Raw genomic sequence first — 15,118 nt, 5'->3', positions numbered from 1 at the left:
CTAGCCTAAACCACTCCTAGTTAGGGGCTTTCAGTCTAGAATGCTCCTGAAAAAGTCTAGAATGCCTTCCCAACTCTGTGTTTGAGAAGCCAGCTTTCTCTCCTCCTGGGTCTGGGCCCAGGGAAGGCAGACATAAACAGGTCACCAGCCAGCTCTGTGGGTCCAGTCACATTGCCCTCCCTGCTTTTTATAGATGGAAAAACAGATGCTGTGGATTTCATGCTCCCTTCCTCCCCACCCAGGTGGGTGACAGGGCCAAAGGTAGATGCTAGCAGGAAGTGCTTGAGAGAGAGGCCGTGGTATGACACAAGCTAGATAATCCAGATAGAGCTGGCAATAGGATTCCTCAGAGACAAGCTTTCTCCCTCACATGGTTCAAAGTTGTAAGAAGACTACCACTCAGGACAACGCAAGCAGGTTTTAAGAAACCACCCCAAACCTTGTTGTTATCCCTTATTACCTAGTTATAAAATCCCAATTATCTATTAAGGCAGGAGAGCTGCATCTTGTGATTTAAAGCAGTGTTTCCTTCCATCCCAGGTTTTCCTATTCTTCTTTGGGTTTGAAACACACCGTCTACACTAGATGTTTTCCAAGGTGACTTCTTCTACTGGGAGACCAGACTTCCTCCACTGGGAGACCTGCTTTGCTGTTCATGGTTTCTACAGAACCTGTGCCTCAGCTCTAGGGCTCTCTGCTAACAGGTACGGTGAAAGATGAAATGATCACTGGTGATTCTCAACTTTTTCTGAGATACCAAGAGCAGAAATCTCAGTCTGATGAGTCTCAACCTCCTTGACACAATCTAGCTGTTACAGTAGATGGGGACGGAGGTGGGAGCACAAGATCCCATATAAGAAAAGCAAGATCTTATTCTCTGACAGGTTTATTAGCTTTCAAATTAATATAGGTTTTTAATCCCTGCAACCCTTTGTCAACTTCTCCCAACATCAACAGAGGCAATGAGGTATAGTAATGGCCTCTTAAAAGTCAAACCAGCGACTTCCCTGGCGGCCCGGTTGTTAAGACTCTGCGCTCCCACTGCAGGGGGCATGAGTTCGATCCCTGGGGTCAGGGAACTAAGATCCCGCATGCTGTATGGTGCGGCCAAAAGAAACCCAAAAGTCAAACCACATAAAGATGGTGACTTTGGTTCCTCGGTCTGCCTCCTGAAATGATCTGACATTGCTCTGGGTACGGGCTGTAATAGCAACAGCACAATTGCAGAACAACGAAGCAGAGGAGCAGAAGGTGCCTACACAGTTTTACCTCAACGTCTTGTTTGTAAGGATGGAGCTGATGTGCCTGTACTGACAGTCAGGAACAATTAGCACAGAGTAGCTCTGAAAAGGAAAAAGAATTCACAAGCCATCGGTTATGGGTGAAGGGAAGTCACCATCTGCCAGCGGGCACCAGAGTGTCACTGCTTTGGGAGGGAAAAGGAGTGGGTTTGGAGGAGATCCAGGGGCCTCTGTGCCCACGTTAAAACTGAGTAGCTTCTCTGCCTGCCAGCATCACAGTGTCAACACATTCTGTGTGTGCCTCTCCGTCTCACACCCAAGGAAGTAGAAACAATTGACATAGGAACCCAGCGGAAGAAAGAACCGTACAGGCTCACTCTTCTGAAGCAGGGGAGCCTACAGCTTTTTGTTGTTGTTAAAAGCTCATGGCCTACCTCTGTCCTCAGGGCCTCCACACCTTGTCTCCCCCTGCCCTTCCCTGCCTCCCTTTAGGGGATGGAGGTGGAGCAGCATGTCTGGGTCTTGGCTGCTCTGTATGGGAAGGGAAGAGCAGGAAGGGCAGCAGGTCAAAGCAGAGGAAAGGACAAGCGTAGCACCTTTAGTCTAGAAACAGCTTCCATAGTTAGAGGCCACAACTAGAAATGTAGCCAACAGAGAGGGGCCTCAACAGGTTAGAGCCAGAATATGCAGGTGGGTCCCCCTGGCTTGCCATATTAGAATTCCAGGAGCTGCCAGAAATAAGTCACCTCATCCACACACCTACCAGCACTTCTGATCTCTGGCTACAACAAAATAAGGCCTATGTTTGTTTCTCTAAGGTTTAGAGTCTTAAATGGGATTAGGTGGAGGGAGATGGAATAGCCAAGGGTAAGGGAAAACTTCACAATGAACCATGAGTGTTAAGTGACACCCCCTGCAGATGTAGTTTAGAACCTTTACTTAGTCACACAACATCAAGAATAGGTTAGTTCCAGGGCAGTGCGCCATTCCATCACCTGGGACCTTCTCTCCCCCCTGCACACTCCACAACACAGTATAGTCAAACGGCGCCTTCGTCTAGAATAGAATGTTTTAAATGATACCTGTTCAATAACTGTCCTTGCTTCTTTGTGGCGTTGGGAAAGGAAAAAAAAAAGAAACAAAAAACAAGAAAGCAACAGAACCCAAACCCTTTGCAAGCCGCTTGGTACCTATCTTCCCAGGGCATTCTTAGTGGAATTTCTGCTGGGCCCTGACCTCTGCCCTACTACAACAGTGAGGACAGAGGCTGTGGGACAGGTTTGGGCATCCATACTGGAGTAGAAAGAGAAAACAAACACAAGTCGGGCCACAAGTGGATTCTGGCACATTTTTAGATGAGGTTAAAAATGTCACGGTGGGCACAGGGAGCAGGCAAAGGACTTTTCTGTGGGAGGTAATGCCTGTAGGCAGAATAAACTGTCCAGTCTATTCTTGGGGAGGAGCTCCCTGCGGTAAGAACAGAGGAACTAGGGGGCCTCGAGGAAGGTGTTGGTTCGGAAGATGGAGGAGACGATCTTGCCAGTGGCGTTGATGGTGCCTTCGCTGTCTGAGCTGGACTCAGAGTCGCTGCTCCCAGAGTAGGCACCCAAACCTGGGAGGATGCCGATACAGACGGCAGCGGAGGGGCAGTGGATGGAGGGACCACTCAGAGATGTGCTTCCAAGAGACACGCAGGAAGGGGCTTCTGCAAAAAAGGAGGCAGGACTGTTACTTCATCACCCTTTTCCAAAGGTGATGGTGTGCTTTCCATGTGTAGAGGGCTTTATGTTGGAAGCCTCAAAACAACCCTATGTAGTCAACACTATCGCCATCCTCATTTTTTTTTTTTTTTTTTTGCGGTACGCGGGCCTCTCACTGCTGTGGCCTCTCCCGTTGTGGAGCACAGGCTCCGGACACGCAGGCTTAGCGGCCATGGCTCACGGGCCCAGCCGCTCCGGGGCACGTGGGATCTTCCCAGACCGGGGCACGAACCCGTGTCCCCTGCATGGGCAGGCGGACTCTCAACCACTGTGCCATCAGGGAAGCCCTGCCATCCTCATATTAATGTTCCTCGTTTTCAACTGAGAAAACTGAAGCCACAGCAGAGAACATTTTAAGACCATGCAGAATATCACCAAGTAGCTGGGGCTCTTTTTGCCCCAGGAAACCCAGAGTCACAGCAGCACCTCCATGCAGAAAGCCTCAACCTAGAAAACACAGGACTTGAAGGTTAGAGGAAAAGTTAAGAACTCTCCTCCACCCCTTTTTCTTCCCTGTTTCCAGCCTCATTTAATCACTACAACAACCTGGTATATAGATATCCCCCATTTTGCTGATGAGGGAGGTCCAAAACCCAGCTAAGGTTAAAGGCCACTTAGAGTAGAAAACATTAAACTAAATTTGAATCAAAAGATAATGTATTAAAATGATCCCAGAGCTCACCGCAGAGTAAGGGTTGGAGTTCAAACACTGTATCAGGCTGACAAGCATATTACCTTCTAGGGTTTTGCCTTAACAAACCCCTAACACTTCATGTAAATGTGAAAAGGATACATGGTTCCAAGTATATGAAATCAGGAGTAAGCAAAAAATATCACTGAGAAGCAAAGAGAGATCTCCAACAGCCAGTATACATAGTTCATTTGCTTATACAGGAAGTACTAATAAGGGAAGGAAGCTGCTATAGATAAGTAATGTGAAAACATGGAGATGTAGGAAAGTGAGAGCTCACAATGATTGCAGAGGCTACAAGAGGTAACAAGGCTACAAGAAAACAGGCAAATATTTACAATAAGTATCACAAAAGCTAATTTCTTTACGATATAAAGAGTTCTTCCAAAACCAATAACAAACCAACAACTGAACAGAAAAGTAGACAGAAGACACGAACAGTTCACAGAAAAAGAAACAAATGACTTTTAAACATAGAAGAATAAACAATATAAGGAGGAGTAGGCATCTATATATGTTGCTGAGGGAACGTAGGATAATTCGGCTAAGTCCTTCACACTTAAATGATGTTCATGCAGCACTGTTGACAGTAGAAACCAAAAGGTTCATTAATAGAGGACCAGTGTAATGGACTAGTATTCAGCCATTAAGAAGAATAAAGCATCTCTGTGTGTAATGGTATTGAATGATCTCTAAGATACCATGTGTTAAATGAAAAAGGCAAGGGTGAGTACAAGTTATAATCTGGGGGGGGACATTAAATATGCATGATAATGTATGAAAAAACACATTAAAAACTGGTAACAGTGGCTGCTCTGGGGAGAGCAACTGAGTGGCTGAGGACCAGGGAAAACTTAACTTTTTATTCCACACTCTTGTGTCCCTTTTCAATTTACTATTAGGTACATATAACTACCTATTTAGACAACTGTTAAGAAAGCCAAATGCCACAATTCAAAGAGTATCCTAGGACATTCAATTCAGAAGGACCAGCCCCTCTTACCTCTGTAATCCCTGTATTATAGCCAGGAAGGCTGTAGAAGACTGACAGTCCTAATGGCTATCTTCTCCTTATCCATATTCTCCTCAGACTATAAGTCTCTGGAGGACAAGGGCTCCTTCTCTATCCCATCCCCTGGGCATAGAGCAGACGGCCTGGCACAGAGCAGGCCAACATTCACAATGTGTGAGAATGCAGGAAAATGCATAACAGAGTTTCACTGCAAATGGCTAAATTTTAGGGGTGGGAGTGGGGGTGGGGGAAATGTGAAAATTTGGGACATAACATCAAATTAAAAACCATTCATTTACCTGAACATTCATTGTATTACTATTTTCACACATACAAGGATACTTTCAGTATTCTGTGAGAAAAATCGGGTTGTTTAAAAAAAAAACAAAAAAAACCGATATCATAAGGGTATGAATCAGTTACTCGGAAAAGTAATTTATGTGAAGTTACTCAGTGAAATGTGTCCTTTTATTAAGTACTTCAAGGGTGAATTGAATTTTAGGGTCTATCTTAGAAAAGAAAGATCAAGTTCTGAGTACCTCTGGAGGACTAGAGCCGGCCTAAGGGAAGGATGGAAGCCAGCCACAGAAATGTAACCCAAGGAATCTGGACAACAGGAGCATTAGCACAGTTTAAGCAAAAGGACCAAATCTCCCAATTATCTAGGAAGTTTCAAGAAAGAAAAGAGATTGCAACTCAAACAAATTTCATTCCAAAAGCAGTTAACTGGGACTTCCCTGGCAGTCCAGTGGTTAAGACTTTGCCTTCCAGTGTAGGAGGCAAATTTGGCAATATTTTTCTAAGTTACAAATGTATATCTGACTCAATAATTCTCCTTCTAAGTATTTAACCTGACATATTACAAATGTGAACAATGATCCATGTACAGGGTTATTTAATGAAACATCATAATAGAGAAAGAATGGAAACAATCTAAATGTTCATCAATAAAAAACAAAATAAATATACTATGGTACAACCATACAATGGATTACTACACAGCCTTAAAAAGGAATGAAGACGCTCTTTATGCACAGGTATGCTATGATTCCTAAGGTAAGTAAGCAATGAACAGAAGAGTATGTTAATTAAAATAATGATGATGGGGCTTCCATGGTGGCGCAGCGGTTGAGAGTCCACCTGCCGATGCAGGGGACACGGGTTCATGCCCGGGTCTGGGAAGATCCCACATGACGCGGAGCAGCTAGGCCCATGAGCCATGGCCGCTGAGCCTGTGTGTCTGGAGCCTGTGCTCCGCAACGGGAGAGGCCACAATAGTGAGAGGCCCGTGTACCGCAAAAAAAAAAAAAAAAAAAAAAAAAATGATGATAGGAAATGCAAAACAACATATTAAGTAAATCTTGCCAAAAAATCAACGTGAATTGACCAAGCTCTAGACCTAATTACCATTTTATAGGAAACACAGGATATAAAGGAATCCCATGGGGATGCAATTAGCAAAATCTAGAGTGCAGGAAACTCCACAGGGCAGAGGCCCAGTTTCTTCACAAGTAAAATATAAATGAAACAAAAAATAAATTAAGAAAGAGGAAGAACCCATAGGTTAGATGAGACTGAAAAGGCAGATTAGCCTACTGTTAAGATGCCATAAAATGGCAATATTCCCAAACTGATCTACAGATTCAAGCAATCCCTATCAAAATCCCAGCTGCCTGAATTGACAAGTTCATCCCAAAATTCATATGGAAATGCAAGGGACCTCAAATAGCAAAACAATATTGAAAAAGAACAAACTTGGAGGACTGATACTTCCTGGTTTCAAAACTTACTACAAAGCTAGAATGATCAAAACTGTGTGGTAGGGAATTCCCTGGCAGTCCCGTGGTTAGGACTCCATGCTCTCACTGCCCAGGGCCTGGGTTCAATCTCTGGTCAGGGAACTAAGATCCCACAAGCCGTGCAGTATGGCCCAAAAATAAAACAAAACAAAAACAAACAAAAACAAAACTGTGTGGTGATGGCATAAGGATAGACATACAAATCAATGGAAGAGAAAAGTTAGTCCAGAAATAAACCCAAACATGCTGTTCAACTGATTTTCAACAAAGTGTCATGACAATTCAGTGGGAGAAAATACAGTCCTTTCAACAAATTATTGAGTCAAAAAATTAACACAAAATGGGTCAAAGATCAAAATGTAAGAGTTAAAACTATAAAACTCTTTGAAAAAAATGTAAGCGTAAATCTTCATGACCATGAATTAGGCAACTGTTTCTTAGATATGACATTTAAAGTACAAGCAACCAAAGAAAAAATAAATTGATGTCATCAAAATGTAAAACTTTTGTGCTCCAAAGAACACTATCAAGAAAGTGAAAGTACAACCCACAGAGAGACAATATTTATAAATCATCTGACAAGTGTCTAGCATCCAGAACATATAAAGAACACTTACAACTCAAAACTAAAAAGACAAATAACCCAATTTTAAAATAGGCTCAGGATATGAGTAGGTATTTCTCTAAAGAAGATAAAAAAAAATGGCCATTAAGTACACAATGCCAACATCATTAGTCATTAGGGAAACCCCAATCAGAACCACAATAAAGTATCACTTCACACCCAATGGATGGATATAAAAAACACAGTAACAACTGTTGATAAGGATGTAAAGAAACTGAAACCCTCATATACTGCTGGTAGAATATAAAAATGGTGCAGCTACAGTGGAAAACAGTGTGGCTGTTCCTCAAAAAGTTAAACATAGATTTACTGTATGACCCAGCAATTCCACTCTTAGGTATATACCCAAGAGAACTGAAAACAGTTTTTAACACAAAAACTTGGACATGAATGTTCACAGCAGCATGGTTTGTAACAGCCCAAATGTGGAAACAACCCAAATGTTCATCAACTGATGAGTGGACAAAAAGGTAGCATACCATAAAATGGGATATTATTCAGCTGTAAAAAGCACTGATACATGCCACAACATGAACTATGAAAACATTATGTTACGTGAAAAGAAGTCAGACACAAAAGGCCCTATATTGCATGATTTCATTTATAAAAAATGTCCAGAAAAGGCAAATCCATAGAGACAGAAGTTGACTGGTGGTTGCTAGTGGCTGTGGAGAGGGAAGAATGGGGAAGAATGGGGAATAACTGCTAATGGTCACGGAGCTTCTTTTTGCAGTGATGAAAATGTTCTGGAATTAGATAGTGGTGATAAATACACATTCTTCTGAACATATTAAAAACCACTGAACTGCATCCTTTAAAAGGGTGAATTTTATGGTATGTGGATTATATCTCAATCTTTTTTTTTAAGCCATATAAGCCAAATACAATGTCTAATCCTTCCTTGGATACTACTTTTTAAAAAAACCAATTGTCGGATTGGAATAAAAATGGTGGAGTAGCAGGATGTAGAACTCAAGCTCTTCCTGCAAATATATCAAGAATACATCTACAAATAGAACAATTCTCATAGATCACCTACTGAACACTAGCAGAAGACCTCAAACACCTGAAAGGACAAAAAAGATCTCCATGTAACCAGGTAGGACAAAAGGAAAAAAAAAGAGAGAGAGAGAGAGTACGACGGGTCTGGCACCCCTGGGAGGGAGCTGAAGGAAAGTAGAGGTTCCCACACCCTGGGAAGTCCCCTCATGGGTGGGGAGATCAGCTGGGACAAAAAAAGAAGCTTCAGAGGCTCAGAAGGAGAGCGCAACAACTAGTTAGTGGCAGGCAGGACAGAGAGAGACCTACACAGTCTGTGTCACCACTCTGCACACCCCAGCCTGAAAGGCATGTCCACTGGTATGGGCAGGGTATGGGTGCTGGAACACGGGGTTTAGAGGACAGACCTGGGGAGAAGACTGCTGTTGGCTGTGTGGAGACAGCCTGAAGGGGCTGGAGTGTGGAGTGTTGCAACCAGGAGTGTTGGTGGCAGAACCCTGGGCTGCCAGAGAAGCGAAGCGCGATTGTTATGTGGCATGCAAAAGGAAGGGGTGGGGCCAACATTGCAGCCTCTTTCCCCACCTGCCGTCTGCTGCTTCCTTGGGCTCCATGCGGGGCCCCACCCCAGGCCAGCTCAGGCATTAAAGCTGCTCCGGCCCCCTCCCACCAGAGCAGGCTTGCAAGCTCCGGCCGCTGCCTCAGTGGTCTTGGGAACAGATGCCAGTGGGTTGCCCACACGCAGAGGTGGGGCTGAAATTACAGCTGAGCCCCAGGGGTCGTGCAACTTAGGAAGCAGAGCTGAAATCTCTCCCCACGGCCGTGCAAACCGCAGATTTACACCTACACTGCCGGCTTTGTGAATTCAGTGCCTGCGGAACATCTGAACGGACAGCTGGTGCTCCTGTGGCTGGGACAGGTCTGGCCTTAGCAGCTATGGGCTTTGAGGGCGCGTACACACAGGGGTCTGAGCTGCCTCCATAGCTCCCACAGCAGGTCAAGGCGTGCAACTACTGCAGTCCTGGGACACGACTTCAGTGGATCTGCACTAGTGGTCTTGTGAAAACAAAGTCTGAGAGGCACCAGGGCCAACTGCCGGCATACCCACAACTGAGGTGGGGCCTAGGGCAGTGCCAACAACAGTGTACTCTGTGAGCCCACACAGCGGATGAAAGGTGACAAAACAGAGCACACTCACAGGTGAACGGCTCCAGCGGAGGAATACTCAGTGGCTCCTCTCCCAGTGGAAGCACTCCAATCCCGCCTACCTCACACCACAGATCAGAAACACAGCTCAGAAATGGAGCTGGGGGCTTCTACTCCAACAACTAGGGAGCAGGCCCTACCCTGGACAGGGCAGTGACAACCACAGAGCAAAGAGGAGGCCCGCTCAATAGCCAGTGCAGGCTCTAATTACCACAGCATCAGTCACACCTCCTAGCAAGGGGATAATGGCCTGCATACACTGAGAAAAGAGGTGGCAAGCATCCATACTAAAAGCAGCCCTCACACCAAAAAATATTAAACCCACAGAGGCTATACGGGGATGTTCCCACTTAAAAATAGCCCTCTAAGACCACAGTAGATAATTGTTTCTCCTAAACTCATAGAGCAAGAGAAATATAAGTAAAATGAAGAAGCAGGGGAACCACTCCCAATTAAAAGATCAAGAGAATTCCCATGAAAGAATAAACAATTAAACAGACATCTTCAGTCTAATACACACCAAGTTCAAAAAGAAGATAATGAAAATACTGAAGGAATTAAGAAAGGCTATCAATAGAAATGTAGATTACTGTAAAAAGGAACTAGAAACTATAAGGAGAAGCCAAGAAAAATCAGAGAATTCATTTGAAGAGATGAAAGCTGAAAGGCTATGAATAGTAGAATGAATAATGCAGAAGAACGAATAAGTGATCTAGAAGATAGAATAACGCAAATCACCTAATTAGAACAGCAGACAAAAACCCAAATGAAAAAAAATGAAAGCAATATAGGAGACCTATGGGATAATATAAAGCATGTCAATCTATGCATAATAGGGATCCCATAAGAAGAAGAAACAGAAAAGGGGATTGAAAATGAAGAAATTACAGCTGAAAACTTCCCAAACCTGAAGAAGGAAACAGATATCCAGATACAGAAAGCATAAAGGATCCTGAACAAGGTAAACCCAAACAGACCTACACCAAGATGTATTGTAATAAAAATGGCAAAAGTTAAAGAGATGATTCTAAAGGCAGCAAGAGAAAAACAAAGAATCACAAGGGAACACCCATAAGGGTACCAGCTGATTTCTCTACAGAAACATTGCAGGCCAGAAGGGAATGGCAAGATATATTCAAAGCCCTGAAAGGGAAAAATCTGCAACCTAGGATACTCTACCCAGAAAGATTATCATTTAGAACAGAGGGAGAGACAAAGAATTTCCCAGACAAGTAAAAACTAAAAGAATACAGCAATACTGATATTATCCTAAAGGAAATATTGAAAGGTCTTCTCTAAATAGAAAGTAGTAAGAATCTATAGGAAAGAGAAAATCACAATTGGAAAGTAAATCACATAAATAAGACAGTACACAGATTAAAAACAAAAACAAAAAATTTCTGTGAAAGTGATGATAACCACAATGAACAGCAAAAGGATGAACATGAAGATGCAAAAGGGGACATTAAAATCATAATATGTGGGGGAGGAGAGTAAGAAAATGTAGATTTTTTTTTTTTTTCTAGAATGTGTTTGGGCCTATCTACCGGTCTAAAGCAAGTAGACATACGAAGGGGTTAACATACTTGAAAAACAGGGCAACCACAAATCAAAAACATACAATAGATTCACAAAAACCAAAAAGAACAGAAGCATAATACGAAAGAAAATCACCAAACCACAAAAGGAAAAACAAAAAGAGACAAAGAATTTTAAAATCAACAGGAAGACAAGGTTTAAAATGGCAATGAATACATATCTATTATTAATTATCTTAAATGTCAATGGACTAAATTCTCCAATCAAAAGACATAGTGATCATCCAAACTGAAAATAAATAAGGGAGCCTGAACCAAGATGGCAGAATAGAAGGACATGCGCTCACTCTCTCTTGTGAGAACACCAGAATCACAACTAACTGCTGGACAATCATCGACAGGAAGACACTGGAACTCACCAAAAAAGATACCCCACATCCAAAGACAAAGGAGAAGCCACAATGAGATGGGAGGAGGGGCGCAATTACAGTAAAATCAAATCCCATAACTGCTGGGTGGGTGACTCAAGACTGGGGAACACTTATACCACAGAAGTCCACCCACTGGAGTGAAGGTTCTGAGCCCCACGTCAGACTTCCCAACCTGGGGGGCCAGCAACGGAGAAGGAATTCCTAGAGAATCAGACTTTGAAGGCCAGTGGGATTTGATTGCAGGACTTGGACACGACTGGGGGAAACAGAGACTCCACTCTTCGAGGGCACACACAAAGTAGTAGGGGAAGGAGCAGTGAACCCAGGGGAGAATGAACCAGACCCACCTGCTAGTGTTGGAGGGTCTCCTGCAGAGGCGGGGGGTGGCTGTGGCTCACCACGGGGACAAGAATACTGGCAGCAGAAGTTCTGGGAAGTACTCCTTGGCGTGAGCCCTCCCAGAGTCGGCCATTAGCCCCACCAAAGAGCCCAGGTAGGCTCCAGTGCTGGGTTGCCTCAGGCCAAACAACCAACAGGGAGGGAACCCAGCCCCACCCATCAGCAGTCAAGCAGATTAAAGTTTTACTGAGCTCTGCCCACCAGAGCAACAGTCAGCTCTACCCACCACCAGTCCCTCCCATCAGGAAACCTGCACAAGCCTCTCAGATAGCCTCATCCACCAGAGGGCAGACAGCAGAAACAAGAAGAACTACAATCCTGCAGCCTGTGGAACAAAAACCACATTCACAGAAAGATAGACAAGATGAAAAGGCAGAGGGCTATGTACCAGATGAAGGAACAAGATAAAACCTCAGGAAAACAACTAAATGAAGTGGAGATAGGCAACCTTCCAGAAAAAGAATTCAGAATAATGATAGTGAAGATGATCCAGGACCTCGGAAAAACAATGGAGGCAAAGATCAAGAAGATGCAAGAAATGTTTAACAAACACCTAGAAGAATTAAAGAACAAACAAACAGAGATGAACAATACAATAACTGAAATGAAAACTACACTAGAAGGAATCAATAGCAGAATAACTGAGGCAGAAGAACGGATAAGTGACCTGGAAGACAGAATGGTGGAACTCACTGCTGCGGAACAGAATAAAGAAAAAAGAATGAAAAGAAATGAAGACAGCCAAGAGACCTCTGGGACAACATTAAACGTAACAACATTCGCATTACAGGGGTCCCAGAAGGAGAAGAGAGAGAGAAAGGACCTGAGAAAATATCTGAAGAGATTATAGTCGAAAACTTCCCTAACACGGGAAAGGAAATAGCCACCCAAGTCCAGGAAGTGCAGCGAGTCCCATACAGAATAAATCCAAGGACAAACATGCCGAGACACACAGTAATCAAATTGGCAAAAATTAAAGACAAAGAAAAATTATTGAAAACAGCTAGGGAAAAACGACAAATAACATACAAGGGAACTCCCAAAACGTTAACAGGTGATTTCGCAACAGAAACTCTACAAGCCAGAAGGGAGTGGCATGATATACTTAAAGTGATGAAAGGAAAGAACCTACAACCAAGATTACTCTAGCCAGCAAGGATCTCATTCAGATTTGATGGAGAAATCAAAAGCTTTACAGACAAGCAAAAGTTAAGAGAATTCAGCACCACCAAACCAGCTCTACAACAAATGCTAAAGGAACTTCTGTAAGTGGGAAACACAAGAGAAGAAAAGGACCTATAAAACTAACCCAAGGCGCTTCCCTGGTGGCGCGGTGGTTGAGAGTCTGCCTGCCGATGCAGGGGACGCGGGTTCGTGCCCCTGTCCGGGAGGATCCCATGTGCCACGGAGCGGCTGGGCCCATGAGCCATGGCCACTGGGCCTGCGTGTCTGGAGCCTGTGCTCTGCAGTGGGAGAGGCCACAACAGTGAAAGGCCCGCGTACCACACACACACACACACACAAACCAAAACAATTAAGAAAATGGTCATAGGAACATACATATCAATAATTACCTTAAACGTGAAAGGATTAAATGCTCCCACCAAAAGACAGATTTGCTGAATGGATACAAAAACAAGACCCATATATATGCTGTCTACAAGAGACCTACTTCAGACCTAGGGACACATACAGACTGAAAGTGAGGGGATGGAAAAAGATATTCCATGCAAATGGAAATCAAAAGAAAGCTGGAGTAGCAATACTCGTCGGATAAAATAGACTTTAAAATAAAGAATGTTACAAGAGACAAGGAAGGACACTGCATAATGATCAAGGGACCAATCCAAAAAGAAGATATAACAATTATAAATATATATGCACCCAACATAGGAGCACCTCAATATATAAGGCAACTGCTAACGGCTGTAAAAGAGGAAATCAACAGTAACACAATAACGGTGGGGGACTTTTAACACCTTACTTATACCAATGGACAGATCATTCAAAATGAAAATAAGGAAACAGAAGCTTTAAATGACACAATAGACCAGATAGGTTTAATTGATATTTATAGAACATTCCATCCAAAAACAGCAGATTACACTTTCTTCTCAAGTGCACACAGAACATTCTCCAGGATAGATCACATCTTGGGTCACAAATCAAGCCTCAGTAAATTTAAGAAAATTGAAATCATATCAACCATCTTTTCTGACCACAACGCTATGAGATTAGAAATGAATTACAGGGAAAAAACCGTAAAAAACACAAACACATGGAGGCTAAACAATACGTTACTAAATAACCAAGAGATCACTGTAGAAATCAAAGAGGAAATCAAAAAATACCTAGAGACAAATGACAATGAAAACACGACGATCCAAAACCTATGGGATGCAGCAAAAGCATGGGTAGAATGGGTATCATCAGAAAATCTACAAACAACAAATGCTGGAGAGGGTGTGGAGAAAAGGGAACCCTCTTGCACTGTTGGTGGGAATGTAAATTGATACAGCCACTATGGAGAACAGTATGAAGGTTCCTTAAAAAACTAAAAATAGAATTACCATATGATCCAGCAATCCCACTACTGGGCATATACCCAGAGAAAACTATAATTCAAAAAGACACATGCACCCCAATGTTCATTGCAGCACTATTTACAATAGCCAGGTCATGGAAGCAACCTAAATGCCCATCGACAGACAAATGGATAAAGAAGATGTGGCACATATATACAATGGAATATTACTCAGCCATAAAAAGGAACGAAATTGGGTCATTTGTTGAGACGTGGATGGACCTGGAGACTGTCATACACAGTGAAGTAAGTCAGAAAGAGAAAAACAAATATCGTATATTAACGCATGTATGTGGAACCTAGAAAAATGGTACAGATGAACCGGTTTGCAGGGCAGAAGTTGTGACACAGATGTAGAGAACAAACGTATGGACACCAAGGGGGGAAAGCCGCAGGGGGGTCAGAATGGTGGTGTGATGAATTGGGTGATTGGGACTGACATGTATATACTGATGTGTATAAAACTGATGACTAATAAGAACCTGCTGTATAAAAATATAAATTAAATTTTAAAAAAATTTTTAAAAAGGCACAGAGTGGCAGATTGGATTAAAAAAACAAGAGCCTACAATATGCTGCTTACAAGGGACACACTTCAGGGCAAAGGACACACACAGATTAAAAGTGAGGGCATGGAAAAACATCTTTTGTGCAAACAGAAATGACGAGATAGCGGGGGTCACAATACTCAGACAAAATAGACTTTAAGACAAAGATAAAGAAGGACACTACATAATGATAAAAGGATCAATAAAAGGAGAGGATATTATACTTTTCAAAATATATGTACCCAACATAGGAGCACCAAAATACATATACTAACAGACATAAAGGGA

At 42.9% G+C, this 15,118-nt stretch overlaps 1 protein-coding gene across 8 annotated transcripts in view; it reads right to left on the bottom strand.

Moving 5' to 3' along the window:
- Window positions 1-2,161: 2,161 nt before the first annotated feature.
- Window positions 2,162-15,118, bottom strand: part of PSME3IP1 (proteasome activator subunit 3 interacting protein 1) — a 41,989-nt gene continuing 29,032 nt past the window's right edge. For all 8 annotated transcript variants that reach the window (XM_027119836.1, XM_027119842.1, XM_027119839.1 and 5 more), the window contains one exon: window positions 2,162-2,946. In XM_027119836.1, coding sequence (XP_026975637.1) covers window positions 2,729-2,946 — 218 coding nt within the window. In that variant the 3' untranslated portion in view covers window positions 2,162-2,728. The remainder of the gene's footprint in view (window positions 2,947-15,118) is intronic.

The sequence above is a fragment of the Aethalodelphis obliquidens genome, unplaced genomic scaffold (assembly GCF_003676395.1).
Source record: "Aethalodelphis obliquidens isolate GAN/ISIS:26980383/991018 unplaced genomic scaffold, ASM367639v1 scaffold20, whole genome shotgun sequence".
NCBI lineage: Eukaryota > Metazoa > Chordata > Mammalia > Artiodactyla > Delphinidae > Aethalodelphis > Aethalodelphis obliquidens.
Note: the sequence above shows the minus strand (reverse complement) of the source record. Positions and strands in the feature narration are given on the sequence as shown.